Raw genomic sequence first — 24,741 nt, 5'->3', positions numbered from 1 at the left:
AAATGCAAAAAATGTTTAGAATTATGGGCTGGATTTGACTATAAACAATATTTTTAGTGGCAGCATCTCATCCGTGTGGAGGACGCGCTGCTGACAACGATGAAAGTGTATGAGCCACAAACAATCGCGTTACCCCTCATTTATTCCACATACCCGTTTGAAGGACATTTAAACAAGCGCCAATCACATTGATCGGCTTATGATATAGCTCAGCTTGATCCACGTAAAAGCCCCCTTAGGGTCCATTCAATGAGGATGTGTGGTTGCTGGTTCAATACCCGCATGGTCCAGGTAGCCGGCTCAAGGTTGACTTATCCTTCTGAGGTCAGTAAAATGAGCCCCCAGCTTGGTGGAGGGTAATAAATAAATTACCTGAAAGTGGCGCAGAATAAGTTGGCGCTATACAAATAAGATTTATTCTATTTTTGTATGTACATTGTAACATTATTTAATATCCACAAGCAGAGCTGATGCAGATCCCTCCATGATTGGCTGCTATCAGAGGAGACTGCAAATAGAGATACAGTTTTCCAAATGGGACCCGCTATTTGAGGCTGGATGAAATGACTGAAGAAGTAATTTTTTTGTCACATGTAGACATTATTGGTAAAAAATAATCCCGATATCTCCTAAAGATACCAAATATATATATATAATGCAACTCATGGGGAATGACACCAACTGATGCAGTTTGGATAGGATTGCCAACTCCTCTTCATGTTCAGGTTGTTGGTTTTTTAACCAAAAAGTTTTCTGCAAAAGAAAAATAAAGTCTCTCCACTGAAGGCGACTTGCAGAATTCTGCATCATGTATGAATTGTCGGGATGGTTTTTTGCGATACCAGACAGGTAGATGAGATGTCACTGCAGGTATTTTCCCTGTAGATTGGTCCGTGTGGCAGATTATGAAGCCGCATTCTCTCTTGGGATTTTTATCTTTGATTCCATATTTTTGTAATGAATGTAAAACGCGCAGCAAATTGATGACCAAACCCAGATGTAGGAATCTCCTCAGATCTCGCTGCGGACCTACCTGCATTCTGCCGCATGCCAAGTATGCCTAAAGTTACATTTCCATGTGTGTATTATATAATTGGGCTATTTGCATGTAAGTTCTGCATATTCTTAGGATGTTTATGTTGTGATGTGACTTATTTTTGTGCACGCAGATATCTGGCTTTGTAGTCTTACAATATAGTTGTAGGTATAGGCATTCTGCTGGTTAGTCGGACCGGCACTTCTGGCTGCGCTGTGTGGTTATTATTACTACTCGGTCTACTGTGGGGTTAATATTATTACTAGGGCCACAATAGGGCTCCCTATTACTACACGGGGCCAATATAGGGGACGATACTACTACTGGGGCCACCAATATAGGGGGTCACTATTACTACATGGGGTGGATTTGCTGTGGAATCTGATATGAGGTGCGGCATTTAATTCTGCAGCATGTTAACTTTAACTATAATGTATATCAATAGCCCACCCAGCACTCCAGCTTTCCTGCCTTTTTTTTTTATAATAATGTCCTTTTTATAATAATGGAAGTAAAAATCATATGTTATGATAAGCCACACCCCTATCCCATCCATTGACCACGCCCTCTGCTCTTTGAGGCTCCACAAGAAACTTTTGTTTTTAAAAGGGCTCCATAGCTGAAAAAGTTTGTGAAGCACAGCTCTAGACACATCTCTGGCAGAACGGGCTGCATGCTGCAAAGTCTAACATGTAAGCTCTAACAATCTGCTGCGCCGATTCACATAAGTGAGACTGCTGAAATAAGAATATCGCAGAATGCTGCGCTGCAGGAGACCTGATGATTCCCCTTAATGACGCCCAACACCCCAGAAGACCCCTTTTACCCACATTTACCAAAGTCTACAATTACACACAGGGCTGTGGAGTCGGAGTCCCGTTCTGGTGAAGTTGGTAGAAATGGACCGATTCCGGCTTATAAAAATATATATATTATAAATATGGTATAATTCATTAAATGCTACATTTGTTGCGTATTTCCCGTCATTCCGGGAGTTTAGTAAAGTTTTGTGTTCTGAAATTGTATTCCAATAAATATATTTCATGTTTTATCTAAAAAGCCTCAATATTTTATCATAATAGTGATGAAAAGCCGAATGTTACCATTGAATACAGTAAATGTATCACCTAAACAACATGAGTCACATATGAAGGAGTCAGAGGGTTGGCCTACCGACCCCACAGCCCTGGGAACACAATGCTGCAGCAAGCCGATGAGCCGCGCTTAGCGACTCGGTATTATATAGATTGCGCTAAGCCAATCTAAATCCCCATCCACAACTACCACCTTTCTGGTTGCTCAAGGCCTCCTCCATTCCTGCTCAGTTACTGTGAACCTCGCACAGAGTCTTCCTGCTCACTTCGCATTGCACTCTCTTCATCCACAGGTTTTCATGGCCGCATGCCTTCCTCCGCTTATAGATTATCCTCAATCATTTGTCAGAAATAGATAACAGTTGGATCTTTCTTCATTCATTTTAAGCCAATTCAGTTCCACCATATAGCATGCATGCTGGGCATCTTCTGTGAGAAGCCCGTCCCCCCAGAAGCCCCTCCCCCCAGAAAACCACTTTTCAATGCAATTTTGGGTATTCCACTTAAAGAGCTTTCAGTTATATATTGCTGTTTGTTTCCAAGCTTAGAAAAAAATGCAATTCCCAAGATCCCCAGTCCTGTGGTAACTAAAATAGGGCTTTTATAATCTTACCCCAAAAGGTTTTCTTTAAAATTACAGTTACGTATAAAAAAATACACCTCCCCCGCCAAGCGCCCTTATTTCTTAGACTATGTTCACATCTGCTTTGGGGGGCTCCAGCTTCCTGAACCATTATGGGAACAAAACCGGAAATCGCCTGGCCGAAAGGATCCGTCCTATGACAGAACCGAATAGTGCTACCCGGACCGCGTTGACTATAGTGGGGTCTGTTTGGTCCTCGTTCAGCTGTCTGGCCATCTACCTTTAGGAAAGGACTTTTTCTTCTGACATTTTGTGCTGGATCTGAGAGATCTGCCGAACCGAGGTTCCCAACGCAGATGTGAACAAAGCCTTAACTGTTTAGAAATAGCAGCCAGTTTGGCACCGATTGCCTCTCCCCACGCCCCTGAAGTCATGTAGACCCCAGGCCCCATGTAGACCCCAGGCCCCATGTAGAGCCCAGGCCCCATGTAGAGCCCAGGCCTCATGTAGAGCCCAGGCCCCATGTAGACCCCAGGCCTCATGTAGACCCCAGGCCCCATGTAGACCCCAGGCCCCATGTAGACCCCAGGCCCCATGTAGACCCCAGGCCTCATGTAGACCCCAGGCCGCATGTAGACCCCAGGCCCCATGTAGACCCCAGGCCCCATGTAGACCCCAGGCCCCATGTAGACGCCAGGCCTCATGTAGACCCCAGGCCTCATGTAGAGCCCAGGCCTCATGTAGACCCCAGGCCTCATGTAGGCCCCAGGCCCCATGTAGACCCCAGGCCTCATGTAGACCCCAGGCCTCATGTAGGCCCCATACTAGTTCACCGTAATTACTGCAGGCTATTTATGTTTTACTTCTACTGAGCACTAAAAACACTTTCAAAGCTCCTTTCTTTGTGTCGACATATTCCAAGACCCGTCACTTGCCTTTTTCCATTTAAGGGCTTGTGTGAAGGATGACTTTTTGTGGGACAAGCTGTAGATTTTATTTTTACCATTTTTTGAGTATATGCAACTTTTTAATCACTTTTTGTTCTATTTTTTAGTGAGATTATCAAAAAACACTTTTTGATTAATTATATTATAGTTGAATCCCTTTCATTGTACCAGGATGTCAGCTACATGATACAGCTGACACCCGCTGTTATACAGGTTTTGCCATCCCTTTAAAAATGGTAAGAGCAGGTGGTAGGGGCAGTTTGGAAGCAGAAGGAAAGGGTTAAGCCTGAAGGCAGGAGATGACTGCCGTTAGGGAAGGTTTCTCGAGGAAGCCATTGTGTAGGTAAGAGAAACTATATGAGCCTCACACACAACTGGCGGTCCTGCATCCCCCTCTCAGTCATGGGAGAAGCCCCCCACCGCCTCATGCTCCGCACACAAGAGATTCGGGACTAAGTATAACAACGCTTGATGAAATATGGGCCACTATAGTGATGGTTATGCCTCCATACACACAACATCTGATGGACAAGACCTCTCTTATCCTCCTTCAGACATGACAGCCATGTGGTGGTACAGTTTAAAAGCCGCATGCATAGAAGATGAAGCCGTAACACAGAATAGTGCAACACCCTAGATGGGTGACCCTGGGCACCTGGCTAATGTGAAGAGCTGGGAGGGATAAGTACTGGCTTGTCACAGTGGCACTTACCAGGCTGTGGTCCCTGAGGGACTCCACGCAGCCAAGGCCAGAGGAGGATCGCAGGCCAGCTTCGACACTCCTTTGGCAGGGAGTGCCAATAAATGGGATGAGGGGGTTGTAGTAGATATCACTCATGATGCCACCGTTCCCACACACCCTTATTCTATGCGGCGTAATAAACACAGACACTTGTATGTAGTACCTCAGGTCCCTAGGAACGGTTAGGGCCTGGTATAACTTTGACTTGAAATAAACTTGTATAACAGGTAATTCAAGTACAATTCACTTTAAGTAGTTGCAGGGTACAACTCAGAGGTAGGGAAGATACACAGGATCTATACAGACCTATAGTCCACGTTATCTGTATGTCACTGGTCCTGGATTAGGAGCACTCCGGAGAAGGAAGGGGGGCAGGGGTCACTCCACAAACACTCTGGTAGGAAAACACTTATTTAGGAAGACTTAGCCAATATACACCCTGCACAGCATACATGTGAGTGTCTCACTAGAGTACCTCTGTGCGGTGATCCTAATGCTGGACGGACGCACAGGAAAAGCCTGGGGTGTGAACGAGTACCTGTTTTAGGAACTGGGGTTGCTCTCTCTCTCTGTTGCTGGGACTCACTCCTTACATCCACACTCCAAATGCTGCAGGATGTCACTCTTCTTCCTCCATCTTCACCTACATGGAAGCTGAAGGTGCTTCCATGTGGCTCTGTGTTAGCACTCTCCTGGGTCCCTGAACAAGATGGCACTCACAGGTTGAAGATAGAATTCCTTTCCCACTCTCAGACACTCACATTTATACCTTCACTTGTATCACATGGCACAATAGAATAGATACATAGAGCTGACGGGCAATGATTTTATCACAGTTAACCCTTCAGACGCTGCAGCTGTGCAACACACAGAGAATGACAAGACAAGCTTTGCACAGTGCATCCACATGAGACAACACATGTATGACATTTATGGAGGGGACCAGGATGGTATTCTGGGCCACTACAATAGTGTATGACCCTCTAGGTTGTTCAGATCTGTATATTGGGGTAATAATGTCACTACTTCTAATTAACACTGCAAAGGCTAAAAGTAAATATTAAAGTGACCTTCTGGACCTAGAAAATAAAGATGGTTGAAGCCCTTCTCCGACTGCCTGATGGACACTGTGTATTATTATACCTCATTAGTCTAAACCTGCTGTGATTGGCCGGTGCTGCCCACGTGACCAGTCAGAGCAACATGCAGTGTCTTAGACTACCTATACATGCTATACACAGTGTGCATTGGGTAGTCTGAGAAGAGGTTTAGCCATCTTTGTTTGTCCAGATCCGGAGAGTCGCTTTAAAATGTAAGCTTGAGGGCTCCTTCACACCGGCGAGGGCGTTATTGCGTCGTGATTCATGGCCCGATATCACCCTCACAGTCCATGTGGAACCCCTGGATGCGAGACATTTCCACGTGGAAACAGCCTTGCATCCCTGCGGGGCTGGGGGAATCCCCCGAGGCAGCTGTCAGTCGCGGCAGGGGATCGTGGAGTTCTCCCATTGTTGTCAATGGGGACGGCGCTGCTGCCACCGGCTCCCTATTGGAAACAATGGGTGATCGCAAAAAGATAGGACATAGCATCGCGATGCGGTGCCATGCAGGAAAACATCTCAAATGTGAATGAACCCATTCAAAAGAATGAGATAAATGGTCTTGTGTCTCCAAGGAGGAGAATATAGAGCAATAAGGTGGTACGTAGTGAGAGAGATGGACTCACCTGGCATGGAGCCACACCTGGTCCACGCTCACCTGTCATACTCCTTACAGGTATATAATTCTGTCCGGTCATACAGGGAGAGCAGCAGTGGACAGTCAGAGTTTTCATCCAGTTGTTTTTAATCCAAATGGAAAACGCTTTTTTTACAATCCCCAAAAAGAATACATAAACCTATAGCGCAAAGTATAATAGATGCAGATGGCGAGGCAACGCATTCCGGGGTGGGGGGACCCCTTTTTTATCTAATCAGGCTTGAAAAAACGCGTGTCAGTTTTGCCTGGAGGGTTCCTTTAAAATGTAGTAATGTAATTATTGACATTAGACTAAATGATTCACAGTTGCCGATCAGCTCCCCAGGCCGCCGGCTGCAGGAGAAGATCCGTCCGTCTGGCTGTATAGCCCTGCAGTACACCGATGGCGCACATTCACAGCACCACTGTAGTTACTGCTAGGAGGTCGCCCCTCCCAGCTCAGATGGAATACCGCCTGCCATTACACTTTGCTTCAGCGTCTTTATTCTTGGGGCTTCTTATGTTTTCCTCATTTTGCTGAAGAGACTTTAATATAATACAAACTGCGTTAGAAAAAGAACAGAAATCTGGGTGTTTGGAGACTCACATGGAAGATCCAGGTTGTGCGCAATAAGCTGATTGTACCACTTGCATGCTCTATATCCCGGCCCAGACACCCATTTTTATAGCCCGCTGGCCGCTCGCGGTTTGATGACCTGTCATCAGCTTCTGCATGAAATTCTTTATGCTCTACTGAATGTTAAAGATGCCAGAAAGGAAGATTAGTAAGCCCTGGTGTGCGTGGGCCTGGGATAGTTTTTGTTTTGCACATTAGGCTTTTTTCATTAAAGTGCATGACACCAATTCTAGGACCCCTGGACTAATGTTTGGCGAGGAACCATCTCAGTTCTGCTATTCGCACTGTACATTCTGCGCAGGACTTGCTGCATTCACACTATGGGGCACATTTTATGTGCCTTCTGCATGATGGGAGTTGAAAAACATGATGATTACAACTATGGGTGGGTATGCAAGTTCGGATGAGTCACAATTGTCCCTTGATCCCCTGTTCTTTCTGTAGATAAGGGGCTTCACTGCAAGAATGTCAGGGGGTCATTCAGTGCTGTGAATAGCCAGCTTTGTACTGGGAGAAAACAAAATTCTCTTCTATGAAAATACAAGCCCATGTATGACCGGCGCCTCCGTGCGTCTGCTAATGACCGGCTGTCCCTGCAGGTATTTAGTAGACGGCTGCTGGTATCGGCCTAGGAGCTGTGACATTAGAAGAGGATGTCCCCTCTTCAGGTAAATCAATATTTAACACAGTATTATAAGACAATATTAATGAATTGGTCCGATGTAACAACAATCAGCCATGTTTGCAGTCTACTTTCTTTAGTTGGGGCATGCCTCATGATGATATTGCATATAGTTTGGACATAGGCCCTGACTTTATGCCTAGCTCCACCCTGTTGTCACACTGTCAGAAATATTTTAGACAACCACATCTTACAAATCACGGCTCTGTAATAGCCCATTAGAAAGGCAAAATTCCAAAGTAACTTTGTAGCAGTATGACTTTTTGTAAAAAAAAATATTCCAAAGTCTTAAAATGTCTTCATGGCGCTCACAGAGCTTAGCATATTCTGCAGCGTTGAGTAGAGGTTGGCCTCACTTACATAAGTCTCCGGCACAGTTTCTTATCCCCGATGTCAGATATCACTTGGGCAAATTTACAAAACAGTCAGTTAACCTATCTGTATGTTTTTGGAGTGTGTGAGAAAAGCCGATTACCCAGAGAAACGCACTCAGAGGGTGAACATAAACCGCCATGTGGATGTTGCCATTGGTCAGATTTCAAATCCAGGACCCCAGAGCTGCAAGGCAACAGCAATGAGCCACCATGCTGTATCATTTTAGTATTTTTTGTCCTTTTATTATATCCAGGGGTGAACTAGCCATATAACCCACTGGGAAAATTCCTAGTGGGCTAGTGCTAAGCTGTGTCGCATGATCGCTCTATACCAAACACCGTAGGCGAACAGTGCAGGCGCAGACTGCAGAGTTGGGCAGCAGGAGGGACGATACGGATGAGTATAGCTTTTTTGTTCCATACTAAATATGGTGGGCACCACTACCAAGTTACGGAGTGATGGCCCATATATGGAATTATTACTGAGTGGGAGCCTATATGGATTGAGTGGGGCCCATAATGGGCATTATTATTCAGCGAGGGTATTCTTACTGAGTGGAGCCTGTAAGGGGAATTATTACTTAATGTGGGACATGAAAAGAGGCACTTACTATGTGGGCCTACAGGGAGCATCTGTAGTGGGTCACCTCTGGTGGCATTACTACTATCTGGCGTACTACGGATGGGGAGATTATATAGTAGTTTGTTTGGAAAACACAGCTAGGTCCCTGCAAAATTGAGGAGTCAAAAATATCTGTGTGTCAAATTCTGCAGAGACAAGTTGTGACCAGGAGAAGTCATCCTGACGGTCTGGGCCAGATGAAGAAAAAAAGAAAGTGAAGAACTCCAGGCAGAAGGGATGTCAATTCTGACCACTGGACACAACAGAACTGTGATGACTTATACGTTCTGCAAAGTACCTGTGTAGATCTAGTATATACTGCTATTTGGTCACTGCATGGGGCTGTAACATTGGTCTTTGTACAGCGTCTTTTTAGGCAACACTTATGATGGTATTATGTAGTCAGTCTGGGGTATCTGGCACTCATAGTTTTAGTAGTGGTAGTATTGATCTTTATAGTGGTCTTTATTCAGTGACAGTATGTTGGTATTAACCCTTTGCAATCCAATTTTGGATTCAGGGTTTCCTAGGGGTTTTTCTCTTTCTGCCATTATACAACAGCACCATCTCCTGGCTTGAGCCAGTACTGCAGTATGGGGCATGCTGGAGAGGCCCCCAACAGTAGAGAGGCCAGTAATATACAGTAAGAATACCCTGCCGGACGTATTCCGACATCGGAGCTGTCCAGCCTTCAATAAGAATGTCTTTAGAGGTCAGACAGTGGATTGGAAAGGGTTAATCCCTATGTGGTGGTAATATCTGATCCTTGAGTCTGCCAGAGTAGGGGCTCACTCACCGTATGTCGCCCACGTATTATCCACATGTTTTTCACGCACGTAATATGCAGTGCTGAAAACCCATTCATTTCAATAGAGCCACTCACGCAGCATGCCTTAGTTTGGTGGGCACTATGCACCAATATAGGCAATAGGGATTAGACATATGCAGCAAACATGCATGTATCTAACTTCCATGTAATCCGTGGGATACGGCGGTGTGAATGAGCCCTCAGAGGTGCGGGTCATTATCTCCACTCTGGCTTGTAAAGACGGATCCGGAGCAAGATGCCCGTCCGTACGATGCCATGGAGCAAGGCTTGTCCTACTGCCAATGATGGCTGTGTCACAGTTTGGCCAAAGAGTCATATAAAACAAATATCATTTCATCTCTGTAGACGGCTGGTGGTCTAATACAAAGAGTATGCATCTTCTTGTACAGAGCAGGGAGCCTCACACCTCCTCAAGACTGCTGGAAGGAAATCTTAGCCTCTGGGAAAATGGAAGAAGACAGAAAGTAACAGCATCCACACAAACGAAGTATCTCCCCTAAAAGCTGTCGCAGCCGTTACAAGAGCGGAAGGGTCTTTGTTCCTCGATTTCAGGGCATCTCCTTAGCTGTGTGAGAGTTATACTTGTAGAGATCATAAGAAGCCGAGGAACTTGTCTTTGATGCGGTTACTTGTATTCAGAGGCGTAACGTGCAGCTCCCGGGCCCCAGTGCAAATCCTGTAACGGGGCCCCCAACTATAATGCTTTCTCCATAGTACTGGGCTCCCTATATGGAGAAGAGAGGCCTTATGGGCCCCCTAAGGCTTCTGGGCCCGGGTGCAACCATATCCTCTGCAGTTACGGCCCTGCTTGTATTCCTTATTGCATAACATGCAGAATAATGACCTGGATAAGGACCACCTTTATCTATATAGCGCACACATATTACATCACATGATGGTGGGTTCTGTCCCCATCGGGGGTCACAATCTGTAGTCACCTATTTGTATGTTTTTGGAGCATGGGAGGAAACCCATGCAATTACAGGGAGGACACGCAAACTCCATGCACATGCTGTACTTGGTGGGAATTGAACCCAGCGCGTCAATACGACAGTGCTAACCACAAAGCCACCATGCTATGATACATACATAGTAAGTAGATGCGGTCTTCATGCCTCATCGCAGCACGCAGGCGCCCACAGCTCCATAGTGCAAAAACTACATTAAATTAGCCCTCCAAAGAATTCTTGAGGTTTTGCCTAACTTGAATGAGGAAAGGTCGACTGCGCTGCAAACCTCAGTAAAAACTATGACTCTTTCCCACCGATTGCTGCAGTGATGACACTAAATATACTAAACATCTTTTCTATGGGGTTTTACCTGGTTTTATAGTATGACTTAGTATCAATAGAGGTACAACTGGAGGCAGCAGAATCCTTCAAGGGCTTCTCAGGGACTACAATCCCTAACCTATCCTCAGGAAAATAGTTCAAAAAGTTACACTGTGTATGACGCAGGAGCTTGGAGTGCAGACATACTGATCACGGGGTCATCAACTGTATAACCATTGTGTTGTCTGTCCACTAACCATTCAGAACTCTATCTGATTAAAGCGGCACAGAAAATGTATAACTCACCTATTACTGTCTTGAGGGGCATTGCCTGAGTCTTAAAAGATCAGGGACACAAGCCCCTAGACATATGTTCCACCCCCACCTCCACCCAATGATATACATTAATCATAGAACATTCCTGCCACCAAGCCAGAAGCAAATATTACCAACATACAGTAATTAAATATCTACATACTGTTAATGTAACGACTATACAGGGCCCAAGTAATACTGCTACACCATCAGCACTACTGCTGCACAGTGACGGACTGTTACTATAGTGTTACCAAGTAGAAATGACTACAACAAGGACCAATATTACCAATACCACTATAAAGGCCCAAATTATACCGCCACATCATGACAATTACTAGTGACTTAGGCTGCCTGTCCACGGGCGGGTTTGAACTGCATCCCCCGCAGCGATAATCCGGCCACGGGGAACGCAGTGAAAGCTCTCCTATGGAGGACGCTTCCCCTCTGTCCACGATCGGAGGATCATTGCAATTCTGTGCTCGCAGACGGCAGATCGCACCATGCTGCGAATTTACCGCAATTCTCTGCGGTCAGCCTATCTGTCAGACAGCGGAGATCTGCCTACCGGCTCCTGCTCCGGGGCGGCGGTATCCCGCGGCGGATCTCCGACGCAGGATACCGCAACGCCCGTGGACAGGCAGCCTTAAAGGAGTTTTCCAGGGAAATACTATTGATGACCTATCATCAGGATAGGTCGTCAATAGTTGATTGGCCGGGGTCCGCCTGGAACACCCGAATGATCAGCTGAACAGTCACAGGCTATCAGCACCGCAAATAGAGGTTGGAGCAGAAGCCTACAAGACATACAGAGGATAAACTAAATTCTGTATAATATGTAGTTATTTATTGATTGGCTTAGTATCACGTATAGAAAGGACCTGGGAACGCAGAACAGTAAGTAAAGTATGGAAGTCTGCTCTGACGTCTACGTTGTTTCTCTGGTCTTCAATTATTTTGGGGTAAGACAATTTTAATTTTCAGACTGACCAAGTTACCCATCAGAGAGTCGTTATATATTTTGGGATAAAAACTGAAGATGTAAAAAGCCCTTAATATATATCAAAATTAAAAAAACACCTATAAGCACCTGAAAGGGAGGAGACAGATTAGATATTAGACGGTGAGGGGGAACAGGCTGCCACGGGAGGTGGGGAGTTCTTCTTCAATAGAAGTGTTCAAATAAAGGCTGGACAGACATCTGTCTGGGATGATTTAGTGAATCCTGCACTGAGCAGGGGAATGGACCAGATGACCCTGGAGGACCCGATGACCCCGGAGGTCCCGATGACCCCGGAGGTCCCGATGACTCTGGAGGTCTCTTCCAACTCTACCACTCTAAGATTCTATACAGTGGCTCTAGGGAACATCATTATGTCTCTTTCCTGAGTTCCCCCTCCTATCCGTACACCATTCCTTAACCAAATGATTGTTTCGGCATGAGACTGATGCCACATTTTGCCTTTTATTGTAAGTATTTGCTTGTTTTTGAGGCTTATGGAGGTTTATAATTTAATTTATTATAGTAAAAAGTACATTTTAATGCCAGACTCTCGGTAATCCCATGGAGTGAGGAATATTCAATTGTTTTGGGGTCATGTCTAAGCTGTGATGTATTTATGGGGTCTGTAATCTTATTTACTTAGGGGATCAGAGTTCATTTTGGGGTTTGGTCTTGGGGCTGCATTTTTAGGGGTCTGGGGTCTGATTTATTTTGGAGGTCTGAATTAAGTTTAGGGTCTTTTCTAGGGTTTGATGCCTCCGCGGTCTCATCCTACATTTCCTACTTATATGGCTGATGTTGTGTGCAGCTCTGTTTGTGTATTATCAGCCTCCACCCTTGACTTTATTTTTGGGGATAGCACACCACAGCGGAGTAGAAGCCAGCGGAGCCAAAAGAGAGGAGCCAGCGGATTGCTGGGACCCCGATAACAGTGAGGCCTCCTGTCCACGGGCGATAGTGCATTGCGTTACTCGCGGCGATAATCCAGCCGCAGGTAAGGCAGGGCATGCTTTCCATAGCGTTGCTATGGAAAGCGCAGCCTCCTGTCCATGAGCAGAGAATCATAGCGATTCTCTGCTCGCAAGACTCAAATCGCGGCATGCCATGATTCTCCGCGGTGAGACTATCTGTCAGATAGGCTCACCACAAAGAACTGACAGTGAAGAATGGGAATCTACCAGTTGTTAGAGAGAGGCAGCAGCAATCAGATTAAAGACGTCTCACCACCAAGTAAAATTTCTGCATGTGCCCCTCGTCACAGCTCCATCTATACAACTAGATAAGCCGTATTATGCTTTTATTTAATCATTCATTAAACAAGGTTGCATAAATGTTGTCCTAAGAAACAAAAGCAATAGATCCTTTTCATCATTAGGTTTTTCATAGAATCCTAGAATGGTGGAGTTGGAAGGGTCCTCCGGGGTCATCTGGTCCAACCCCCTGCTCAGTGCAGGATCACTAAATCATCCCAGACAGATATTTGTCCAGCCTTTGTTTGAGCACTTCCATTGAAGGAGAACTCCCCACCTCCCATGGCAACCTGTTCCACTTACTGATCCCCCTCACTGTCTAATATCTAATCTGTGTCTCCTCCCTTTCAGTTTCATCCCATTGCTTCTAGTCTTTCCTTGTGCAGATGAGAATATGGCTGATCCCTCTGCACTGTGACAGCCCTTCAGATACTTGTAGATGGCTATTAAGTCTCCTCTCAGCCTTCTCGTCTGCTAAACATTCCAAGATCCTTCAACCGTTCCCCATAGGACATGATTTGCAGACCGCTCACCATCTTGGTAACTCTTCTCTGAACTTGCTCCAGTTTGTCTATGTCTTTTTTAAACTGGGGTACCCAGAACTGGACACAGTATTCCAGATGAGGTCTGACTAAGGAAGAGTAGAGGGGGATAATGACCTCACGTGATCTAGACTATATGCTTCTCTTAATACATCCCAGAATTGTGTTTGCCTTTTTGGCTGCTGCATCACATTGTTGACTCATGTTCAGTCTATGATCTATTAGTATACCCAAGTCTTTTTCACATGTGCTGCTGCTCAGCCCAATTCCTCCCATTCTGTTTGTGCTTTTATCATTTTTCTTGCCCAGATGTAGGACTTTACATTTCTCCTTGTTAAATACCTTTCTGTTAGTCACTGCCCACTGTGCAAGCTTTTCTAGATCTTTTTGAATCCTCTCTCTCTCTTCCCTAGTGTTAGCTGTCCCTCCTAGCTTTGTGTCATCAGCAAATTTGATCCGTTTCCCACAATTTCCTCCTCCAGATCATTTATAACAATGTTGACCAACACTGGGCCCAGGGCAGAGCCTTGTGGTCCCCACTTGATACATTCTTCCACTTGGATGTGCGGCCATTTATGACCACTCTTTGAGTACGATCACTCAGCCAGTTGTCTTATCAATCCCAGATTTGGTCATTTTTTTCAATTAGTTTGGAAGGAGGTTTTTATATTACTTGAAAGAATTTTTGTAGCTATTAAACTAAACAATAACAATTATTTATGTTATAAATAGAAAAAATGGATTTAAAGGGATTATTGAACCCCCTGCATATGACTTACTAGGGAACATTGATGATTTATGGCAGGAATGGCTCCTGCTCTCACTCGTCCGTTCTATAAAGAGATGTAGTCCCATGCGACTTTTGGCGACAACAGATTTGTGCTGTGCTAATTTTACCTGCAAAGCGATTGTCTTCCTGAGATGGCAGCGCCATTGGTTGTCAGCAGAAGTGCTCAGGACTGGAGAAGAGCATTAGATCAACTGTTACAAAACAGAAGTTTATCGAAAGTGACACTAAAGAAGCACTGCAGTGAAAACCCATTATACCATCGCTGCACCCCTCACCTGATCGTCTCTCCCACTCTGGACGTTTTCCATGTATCCCGCAGGCACTTCTCTGCAGTGCAGCCTCCTCTCTGATATCAAACACCTTCTTGTAATGTTAGGAATCCCATGATGCATCAGCACATCATCACATGACCAGCTAGAGACAAGCTGGGGGGACACTGAAATTACTATTTACGTCTACATTACCTAAGAACCATAAGTATAAAGTCAGGAGGACGAACTATCACCTCCGTCGCCATAACTGTGACAGGACTCCATGTAATTTCATCATACGGGAAGTTCCGGTGACTCCTTGAGAGAACAGAAAGGCAAGTAATTCCCAGGGGGGTCACCGTGAGACCCAACGGAAGAGAGTATTTCAGATGGAAAGGAGTAACTAAATACAGTAATACTAGCTGACATATATACTGGGGGCTGGGGGGAATCAGCAGAGTGCCTCCTTAAGTCAATATGTAGTCAGAAATCCCAAATGTGACTAATGTTTTGGACTGGACTGATATTCTTCGGTTTCTACTGGCGTATCAGAGCTGTGTAGGGCTCATTCACATGATGGTTTACTTTGCATGAACTCTTCCAAAATGACAGCCAATATGTGGTGGTTTTGTTGCGATATTGTAAAGTTGAGGCAAAGATGGCAGCAGGAGCGTGAGGTGAATAAACAGGACGAAGCTTATATACAAGAGCGCCTCGGCTCCCGCTCCATATATGTCCCCCACCTGCCATGACTCCCCCCAGCACAGGACAGCAATGAGGGGCTCTGATGATAAAAGGCCCCCCTATAGTTTCCTATGAGAACAGTTTTGTGCATGAAAGCATCAAGCGGGCATTTCTCTGCCTTTTTCTGTCCAGCTACGAGGGGCTGCTGATAAGGCTTTGGCTTTGTGTTCTTTTTTTGTTTCCATGGTAACGGATGTTCCATCACATGAAAGCCTTATGTGTCTAATATATGTGCTTGTAGCTTATGGCCACAGTGATCTCGGCACGTAAGAAAACAAAATGGCGGAGTCTAAGGCAATATTCACAGCCAATGAGAGCAGAGGAGTGATAGTCGGCGCAGGATCTTCATGGTGATATGTGGCAGACATCGGGGGGTCAATGCCCTTCATATTCTACAGTTATGAACCGGGTGCCACTTCAGCGCCAATGATGAGGAACGTCCTGGACAACCGAGAGAGGTGGTTGTTCCGGAGATCGCCGATGCTGCGCACAACCTCCTACTGGAGAATCAGCCGGCTGCAGGAATAGCCGACGACATGGGGATTTCTGGTGAACACGTTTGTCATTATCCATGAAGAAGCCATCTGCAAAGTGGGTCCCCAAATGTGTGACAACAGATCAGAAGAGCATGGAGTGACAACTTACCGGTAAATTTGTCAGCGTTTCCGGACTGATAAGAACTTCCTGGACCGACTGGTCACCATGGATGAGACCTGGATTTATTTGTATGACCCTGAAACCAAGGAGCAGTCAAAAGAGTGAAGGCACAGTGGTTCTCAGCCACTAAGGTGATGGCGTCTGTGTACAGATATATACAGCCACCACTAGGGGGAGCTCACCACATACAGATATATACAGCCACCACTAGGGGGAGCTCACTACATACAGATATATACAGCCACCACTAGGGGGAGCAGTCAGAGAGTGGAGGCCCAGTGGTTCTCAGCCACTAAGGTGATGGCGTCTGTGTACAGATATATACAGCCACCACTAGGGGGAGCAGTCAGAGAGTGGAGGCCCAGTGGTTCTCAGCCACTAAGGTGATGGTGTCTGTGTTCTGGGATACGGAGGGCGTGCAGCTAGTGGACTACCTTCAAAATGGTTCCACCATCAATGCAAGGGATTACATTGAACTTTTGGACCAATTGAAGGCAGCTCTGAAGGCCAAAAGGCGCAGCAAGCTGTCCAAAGGAATCTTGTTTCTGCAAGACAACGCCTCCACTCACACGGCACAAGCAACCACGGCAAAACTGGTGGAGCTAGGCTTCCATCTGGTTGACCACCCACCTTATTCACCAGATCTAGCTCCCTCCGACTATCATCTGTATCCAAACCTGAAGAAACACCTCAAGGGGACCAAATCTCACTCCATTTCTGATGCCATGGCTGCTACGGATGACTGGTTTGAGGCACAACCGAAATCCTTCTTTTTGCAAGGCTTACAGAACTTGGAATCCCGATGTAAGAAGTGTGTTGGCATCAGTGGAGAGGATGGGGGAGAAATGGAAAGTGTCATCTTCCTATCTGGTTTCGTTCTGGGTAAAGCCAAAGCCTTATCAGCAGCCCCTCGTACAACCAACCATGAATGTCAGAATGATGCACAAACTGCCCAAACATGTCATCAGTTATCTCTGGCTCTGGTGCCTCTATACGGGCATTTGCGTTTAACGCGGCGATAGGGCAAATGTGTGCCGGCTTTGTAAAGTGCGTTGTCGTGCCTTCTTCACCCAAAACAAACAAACCCATGGGTACATGGGCCGCTAAAAAAGCAAAAAAAGCTGAAAGATAGAACATGCCGCGATTATTTGGTATCACAGCAGAGAACAGATCGCAGATGCAAATTAAACCATTGAAAGATATTGGTTTCATAAATCTGCTTTTTTACTCACTCTTGCAGAGAGCGATAAAACGCGGTGTTTTAGCGCCCCTGTGGGGGCACCTTCAGGGATTAAAAAACACTACCCAGGCATAACTGCTGTGAAGCCAACCTTATGCCCCATTTACACGGGACGAGCTGTCAGGCAAATGATGCTCGCCCCTGAGCTGCTACACAGGAGCGAGTATCACTGGCGTCACTCACAGCGCTGCCGGCATGGAGGCGGAGCCGCCGGGAACGTTCTCCCTCCGCCGTCTCCATTCACTGTCAGCAGCAGTCGTTCAGTCGTTGCATTTACACGGGATGACGATCATTCAAATTCTCACAGGAAATTACCACAAAGGGAGAGCACTTAGTGCACGTTTGGTGATCACTGAGTAGCGATGCCCAAACTATGTTGGCAACTAGTTAAAGATAAAGCTGTAATTTTAGTACATAATGGCATAACTAGTATTATTAGTGTTAAGAGCTTTATGATGAGATAGACGTCCAGTAGGGCCAGCTTCACATCTGCGCAAAATACCGGAAGGAAAAGCGCGACATCCATGCTTCCTCTCCTGGTAAAAAGCCGGGTAGCCGAGCCAAAACCAAATGGATCCCATTATAGGCAACGAGGTCCGTTCGGCGCTGTTTGCTTCTGTAATGTTGGGCCAGGTAATTCCCCTTTCCTCCTAGAATGGAGTGGGAAAATGGAAGCCCCAAATGCAGAAGTGAAACCGTCCTAATGGGGAAATGATAAAATATTAGGAAAAAAATAAAAAGAAACCTTGTGGCGGCCTGCAGCGATCGGTAAACACACATGTTATTCGCTTTTCAGCGCCCGCGCCGATTATGGTGAAGGCCTATACCTTACAAGTAACACATCCATGGCTACCAGAGAGCCTTCGTTAAAGGAATCAGCCATTGTGTCCTAATTGGCATCACATAAGAATCCCCTGGAGACGAGTCGCTGGAGACTTGTGAATGGACTCCTAGCAGACGGCGTGAGCGCGGCTCTGTGCGGGCGGATGCGGCCGCAGAGCTGACATGAATGGAATATTCTAGAATAAAGCTTTGTTCTGTTTCGGAGGACACCAAGTTCTGGCCGGACCCCTGAGATGCCAGCTGGGAACTTCATTCACCGTCGGAGCAGGATGGCTTGCACAAACAATTTAGATCAGTTTTGGCAATTACTTTCTACCTTCAGACATATTTAATTACTAGACGATTTCTTACTAAGAATGTAATGCGTTCAGGAAGGTTCTTCAGATGATAATTAAATCAGTCTTCTGAGGTCATTTGCATCTCACCGTGCAAAATCTGGAATATATTACATAATCTTAGAAATTCCTGAATTATACCACATGAAATACAATGCTGGCCCTTGGGTGAGCCCCCCGCATCTCCAGCCATAGTAATGGACATCACAGCTTAGTACTTGTTGGAGAGCTTTCACACGGGACGGAGTCGGACGCATGACGCACTGCAAGCCGCAGTACATCCTGTACTAATATCTGCCGGCTACTTGCCGATTTTCATGCAGAATTGAAAATGGCTTAAAAGCTGCCAGCAATTCCGCATCAAAATCTGCAGTTAGGGCTAATGCCCACGGACAAATTTCTGCCGCGTTTTACATGGCGGAAACCCGTTGTGTTATCCCGCAGCGTTTAGGTTCTGCTGAACCTTGTGGCTTTCTGCCTTTTAATCTTCACGTTGCTGAATTCTACCGCGAAATTCCGCAGCGTGAAAGAAATCGCGGCATGTTTTAATTGCCACGGAACAGCGCGCGGCCAGCTTCCATTGTACTCAATGGAAGCCGTCCATCACGCAATACTTCCGCTTTGAGCACAGTGGAAGTATCCCGTCATTACGCGTCACTGACCACCGCCCGCGTGTCATGCGCTGCACTGCGCATGCGCACCAGCTCGCTGGACGGGACTCGCACAGCAGATCCAGAGAGGTGAGTACATGGTCTTTGGGGGTGCCATGTCGGACTCCGCTGCGATATTCCGCTGGCGGAGTCCGACACGGCCGTGGGCATGAGGCCTTAGACCTGTGGATTTTTGTCTGGAACTTCACAGCTGCGGATTTGACTACGTCCTGCGGCATAATTCTGTCCCGTGTGAAAAGTCCCTTAGATGCACACTTGCCAAAATTCCTATTTGGGAAGTCAAGGCTGATTAGATCTATTCCAAATTTACCAAAACAACTCTCAACCCAGACCTCTCACTAGCAAAGCCAGAATCCTGCTGCACACTGAAGAGGGGCAAACACCCTGAAACAGCTGTCTGTGCATGGAGTCTGGCTTTGCTTTTAGTTTCCAGTCATTGTTACAAGGCTTGTATAAAAAGTGTGACTTTGGCTTGAAGGAATGCTACCTTCCAATAGGTGGCGCTGTGGAGGTTTTATTCCATCGCCTTTATTTGCATATTACCCACAAGAGCATGAATGGCTCACTCACCATCTAGGTGCTCTCCATAAGGAGAAAAGATAGCGTTTCTGACTCTCCTAAATGCACACTTGGCAAACCGTTTTTAGGTTTTTCAGCTATAATATAAAACAACTGATTTCTGCTCCAACATTCCCAAGTCCAGAGTTTCCGGCAATGTATATACACAGTTCTAGAAAGGAATGCTAGCTTGAGCTTGTAAATTTGCTAGCAGGTACATTAAGATGCATAGATTTATGTATATAAGAAGCCCTGAATGACAAGTCTAGATATTTAAAGATAAAATGTTAGGTTTACATAGTAATTGATAAATGACATTGCATTTAGGGTAGAGCAAATAGTGCTGCATGCGGCTGAACCACAATCACATGAGGGACAAATGGCCGCACAGTTTACCATGACCGTTGGCCACCACAAATGGACATGGTTTAGCCATGTGCGTTGAGCTTCACTAAGTAGTCCAACTCTTAGTAGCCCAATACAAATGGCCACAGGCATCGCTAGGTCACGGTGGTGGCTACTGTGCCTAAAAATGGTGGCTTGTGCGACAGGTGGGATTGCAAAGAGATTCTTGGCGAGAGCAATTGGTGGTTAGTATAAGTTCAGTGTAACGCCAGTGCCTTTGAATACGGTGTGGTGATGAAATAAAGAGACAAGTCCGAAGAGCTCTAGTAAAACCGAAGGCACACAGTTTACTTGAACTTGCGGACTGAGTACAAGGTTCACAGGTTTCAATTAATTGGCAGTAAATTCTCCAACAACTTCTTAAATATATTAAATATCATATTCCTTAACCCTCTTCTGAAGTAGGGGCTGGACTGCCAGGCCAGGTTAAGTGGTTGCTGAATTAGGAGATTATTTGTGGAGACATCAAGGGACAGGACAGGATCTCCTGTGGATGCTGTGGCTCTTGGTTGTGTAGGGGCAAATCAAACTCACAGTTGTGGTGTCAGGTTCCTCTTGGTTTCCCAGCAGAGCTTCTCTGTTACGGGTTCCTTTCTTTTCCCCTTTCAGCTTCACTCCAGGACTTCCTCCATAACTGATATCCAGGCCCAGACCTGGATCAGTCTACTCTTTACTCCATCTCTTCTTCTCTACTCTCCTCACTGCTCCAGACCAGACCTCCTAACCCCACCCACGTTCTGTCTTTTATACTCTCCACACTAACCAATCCTGAGCTAAGGGGATTCTCTCTACCCAATCCCAGAACTAGCTAGGGGTGATTGACAAGTAACAGAGCAGGTCAGGGTGAATTCTGCCTAGTCACCTAGTGCTGGCTAGTGAGAGCACCAGACATTAACTCCTTAGTGCCCAGTTAAGGCCAATACACATAACTAAACACAATTTATTATACGTACACATATACACTCCACATGAGGTAGCTATAAAAGTGTTGTGGGGCCGCAACTCTGGGGTACTACAGCAGCTGTACCTGGGCCCTGCTGCCTGAGGGACCCCAAAGGTCTCAATGCCACTGAAGAACATACTAATATTATAAGTGGCACATAGTAGGTGGTGGCATCCTACGACAGATTAGCTCACCCTACTACATTGGAGCTCAGGAGTTAAGCCTCTGAAAATAGCCATACTTTAATCGGGTGAAATATTACACCCTAGTAGAGCAGAAGTGCAAACATCTATATAGTGTCAGAGCTTTGGTGCTGCTGGATCATATCAGAGTTAGCTTTTACATGAATGACTGATCAGTGAGAGGCCAATGGCAGAGACCCCACAATCTCAAGGCCTGGGGTGGGTGGCCCTTGTCTCTGGCAGACGAGAGGTTTGGCTGGTCACTCCCCACTAAAGTCTGTGGGATAGAAGGAAGCCGGCGAGTCAGCAGACCTGTACTAATCCAGTGACCATGCCATAGACAGCATCTTTAATCCAACAAAAATAAATATATACATACTGTGTATATACACCATTCAGCCACAACATTAAAACCTGTGGAGGTGTGGGAAATACTGGGCAGCAAATGGTTAATTGTAGAAGTCAAAAAGATGATAAAAGTGAAATTGTGATGGCTAGACAACTGGGTCAAAGGATGTCTCTGGCAGGTCTGTTGGGGTGTTCCTGCTATAAAGTGAATACTACCTACCCAGAGTGGTCCATCGAAGGACAACCGTTCAATCAATGACATGGACTTGGATGTCCAGGGCTCATTGATGCGCACAGGGAGGGAATGAAGGCTTCCAGTTTGATCCAATACAGCAGAAGAGTTGCTGTATAACGAATTGTGTTGGAACACATGGGGGATATTTAGTAAGCTCGGCGGGTCTTAGTATACTTTGCCCCGATACGCAAAGCACCTAATAGATGAAGAAGTGCGTGCTTCTTCATACAGTAGACACATCTCCGCACCTTCATGAACCTACACAGACATGTATGCAGGTCCGACCCGCCGTACATTTCTGGTATCATTTATGCCAATTTCTGGTGTACATTATGTACATAAACCTGTCGGGCTGCTCAGCCTCACCCCCTCCCAACAAACCCAACCCACTTTTTACAAAAAGTCTGGCACAAAAAGCTGAAAAGTCACAAATTTTTGTGCAAATCCCCACTTGTGCAAAATTAATTTATGAGTTTTTTCATTGGATACTGGTGTGATAAGGCTTTATGGATGCCCCCATCGTGGTATTTGTCAGCTTGCTGTATATGGGTCTGTGCAGAAGCAGTTTGTAGAGTGATAGTCCATCAGACGTAGGGATCACGCCGTTCTGGAAGTCAGTGCCCGGTCAGACTGATAGCAATCTAAATGAGAGATCACCTAACTTATTAAAGTTGTCAAACCCAATAAGTAACCCTTAATGGGCTCTGAAAAAGAAGATAATATGCCGAAAGTAATTGTATTTTCTGTAATTACTCTAACAACACATTGCTCAAGTAAAGCTGAGACGTTTCTTTGTAGCGGTTATTAAATCAATACGCCGTTTTGTTAGTCTAACAATATCATGCAGTTCTTGACGGAGGAGGAACATATGATTGACCCCATATAATTAAATATATGCAGAGAACAGCTGCCCATGAAGCTACAATCCCCCCAAGGCTGCTGCCACGTCTGTAACGCCAGGCTCTGAGGTATGTCTATAGCAGCATCACAACGTTCGATGGAATTAACAGACATTGACCTGACGTTCGATTCACACAACCTTTGGTCAGACAGTTGTCGGTATATCTCTCCAGGCATATTGTACAGTACCGGCAGATATCGGGGGTTGACATATGACAAGGTGATACGTCTGGATACATTTACATCTTGTTACTCTAGTACTGCAGAAATGGTCAAAACAGGAAGCCACCAAAATGTATTTGTTACTGATCCGGTTACATCGCAGTGTAAAAGGTAAATGTCTGATAAAAGGGCACAACGCTGTGTGAGGCCATCCTGACAACGGAGGTGAGTGACTGATCAGCTTCATTGCCTTATAAACCACCCATCTGTGTATCACTGCCGGTCATAGATGATTACGTTGGACCTTCAGACCTCTTTGAGAAGTCCGTGCCAACTCGATCCCATGACTTATTACTTGAAAAGGTATTTCCCTTTTTTAGTTATTCCTAAAACTTACTGCTAAAGTAGACAAATAGCGGTTCCAACCTCCTCCTTAAGGAGCGCAGGGGGAAACAGGCCGACATTAATGCATCCAGGCTTCATAGAAAAAAACTAAGATTGAAAACTATCAAAATGGGAATTCCTGTTTTCATTCAAAGATGACATCAAGTTCTTATAATGTCAATGATCTTCAAGCGAAGAAGTGCTGCCCGAAAATACGAAGTAACTGAGTTATTGGGAGTGCTCCCACTAGTGACAATCTGGAAGCACAGCAGGCTACTGGGACTATTAAAGTGTTATCTTTCAGCAGGCCACAAATGGCTTTCCTGTCATCTGTCAGCAGACTGCAGATGATTTCATGGCAGACTGTAGTCCATTAGAGAGGGGAAGCTGCTGGACTCTCATATTCACATGTAAGCCTTGTTATATCTTTACACACCTAATGGGACTGATCCCAATAACAGCATACTGGGAATTACTATTCAAGCAATTGTAGAATATGTAGAACCAAAGGTAAAGCGCAGTTATCGCCTATTAGCCAGCTTCATTTTACAGAATCTGCGAGTCACAAAACATTTTTGAAAAATATTCAAAACATTTCATAAAACACATTTCTAACTAGCAGCACAGCCATTCTTCAGGAGAGAGGCAATAACCCCAAAAGACAGCTATAAATTCCAATCCAAGCCCTGATGACCTAGGAACACCATCAGAACTTCAATCAAGAGTCTGCGTGTTCGAAAATATTGTTACATGTTATATAAGACCATGCAGAGAGTCACAGACAACACTTTGCTCCATCTTGCTGCCACTTTCCTACTTGTGCATTTTTGCACTTCTCTCTCTTGTTGATTTGCAGTCTTTTCTCTGCAGGTCCCACAACACATGATCGCATTCACAGGCAAAACTAGGGCAAGTTCTCATACCTAAATCAATGCCAGCTTGCAGGGAAGTTGAATCTATTGCATTGTGACGGTCCCTGCAGTCCAGCCGCAGGAGCAGTAAGTACCTGACCAGTCTACACAATGCAGCAGAGGTTTGCTTTACCTTTTGAGGAGTCTGTCCCAGCAGAGGCAGGTCACACTCGCCTTGTTTCTTGTTATACTTCTTACGGCAGCAGGAAAAGTAAACTCCTCTCATGTTTCCCAAAGACCCAGAAGTGTAACAATACACAGACTTTACACAAGGCTGCACAATCCAACTTCCAGGGAATCGCTCCTCTCCATTCTGTGCACCAGTGCCGGAGATGGATTCACCTAACACAAGCTAACAAAGTGATGTCAACTCCCTTCTCCTCCACACCCACCAGCCTTCTAATCCTTCCAGGACCGGGATTGGCTGCTCTCTCACCCAGGAGACTCAACTTGGCATTTCAGATGTCAACATGCGTTTCCAACACATAGCTGAACATCCATCCCGCTTGTGTGCGCCA

The 24,741-nt window shown here is 45.6% G+C and overlaps 1 protein-coding gene across 48 annotated transcripts in view; it reads right to left on the bottom strand.

Moving 5' to 3' along the window:
• The window catches only part of TNS3 (tensin 3), a 272,533-nt gene extending 248,000 nt beyond the window's left edge, over positions 1–24,533 (bottom strand). For all 48 annotated transcript variants that reach the window (XR_010787362.1, XR_010787373.1, XR_010787390.1 and 45 more), the window contains exon 1: positions 24,357–24,533. Coding sequence is in view for 1 of the 48 variants with exons in the window: in XM_066585403.1 (XP_066441500.1) it covers positions 24,357–24,449 (93 nt within the window). In the remaining 47 variants the exon portion in view is untranslated. The remainder of the gene's footprint in view (positions 1–24,356) is intronic.
• Positions 24,534–24,741: the final 208 nt, after the last annotated feature.

The sequence above is a fragment of the Eleutherodactylus coqui genome, chromosome 12 (assembly GCF_035609145.1).
Source record: "Eleutherodactylus coqui strain aEleCoq1 chromosome 12, aEleCoq1.hap1, whole genome shotgun sequence".
In the NCBI taxonomy this organism is placed as follows: Eukaryota; Metazoa; Chordata; class Amphibia; order Anura; family Eleutherodactylidae; genus Eleutherodactylus; species Eleutherodactylus coqui.
Note: the sequence above shows the minus strand (reverse complement) of the source record. Positions and strands in the feature narration are given on the sequence as shown.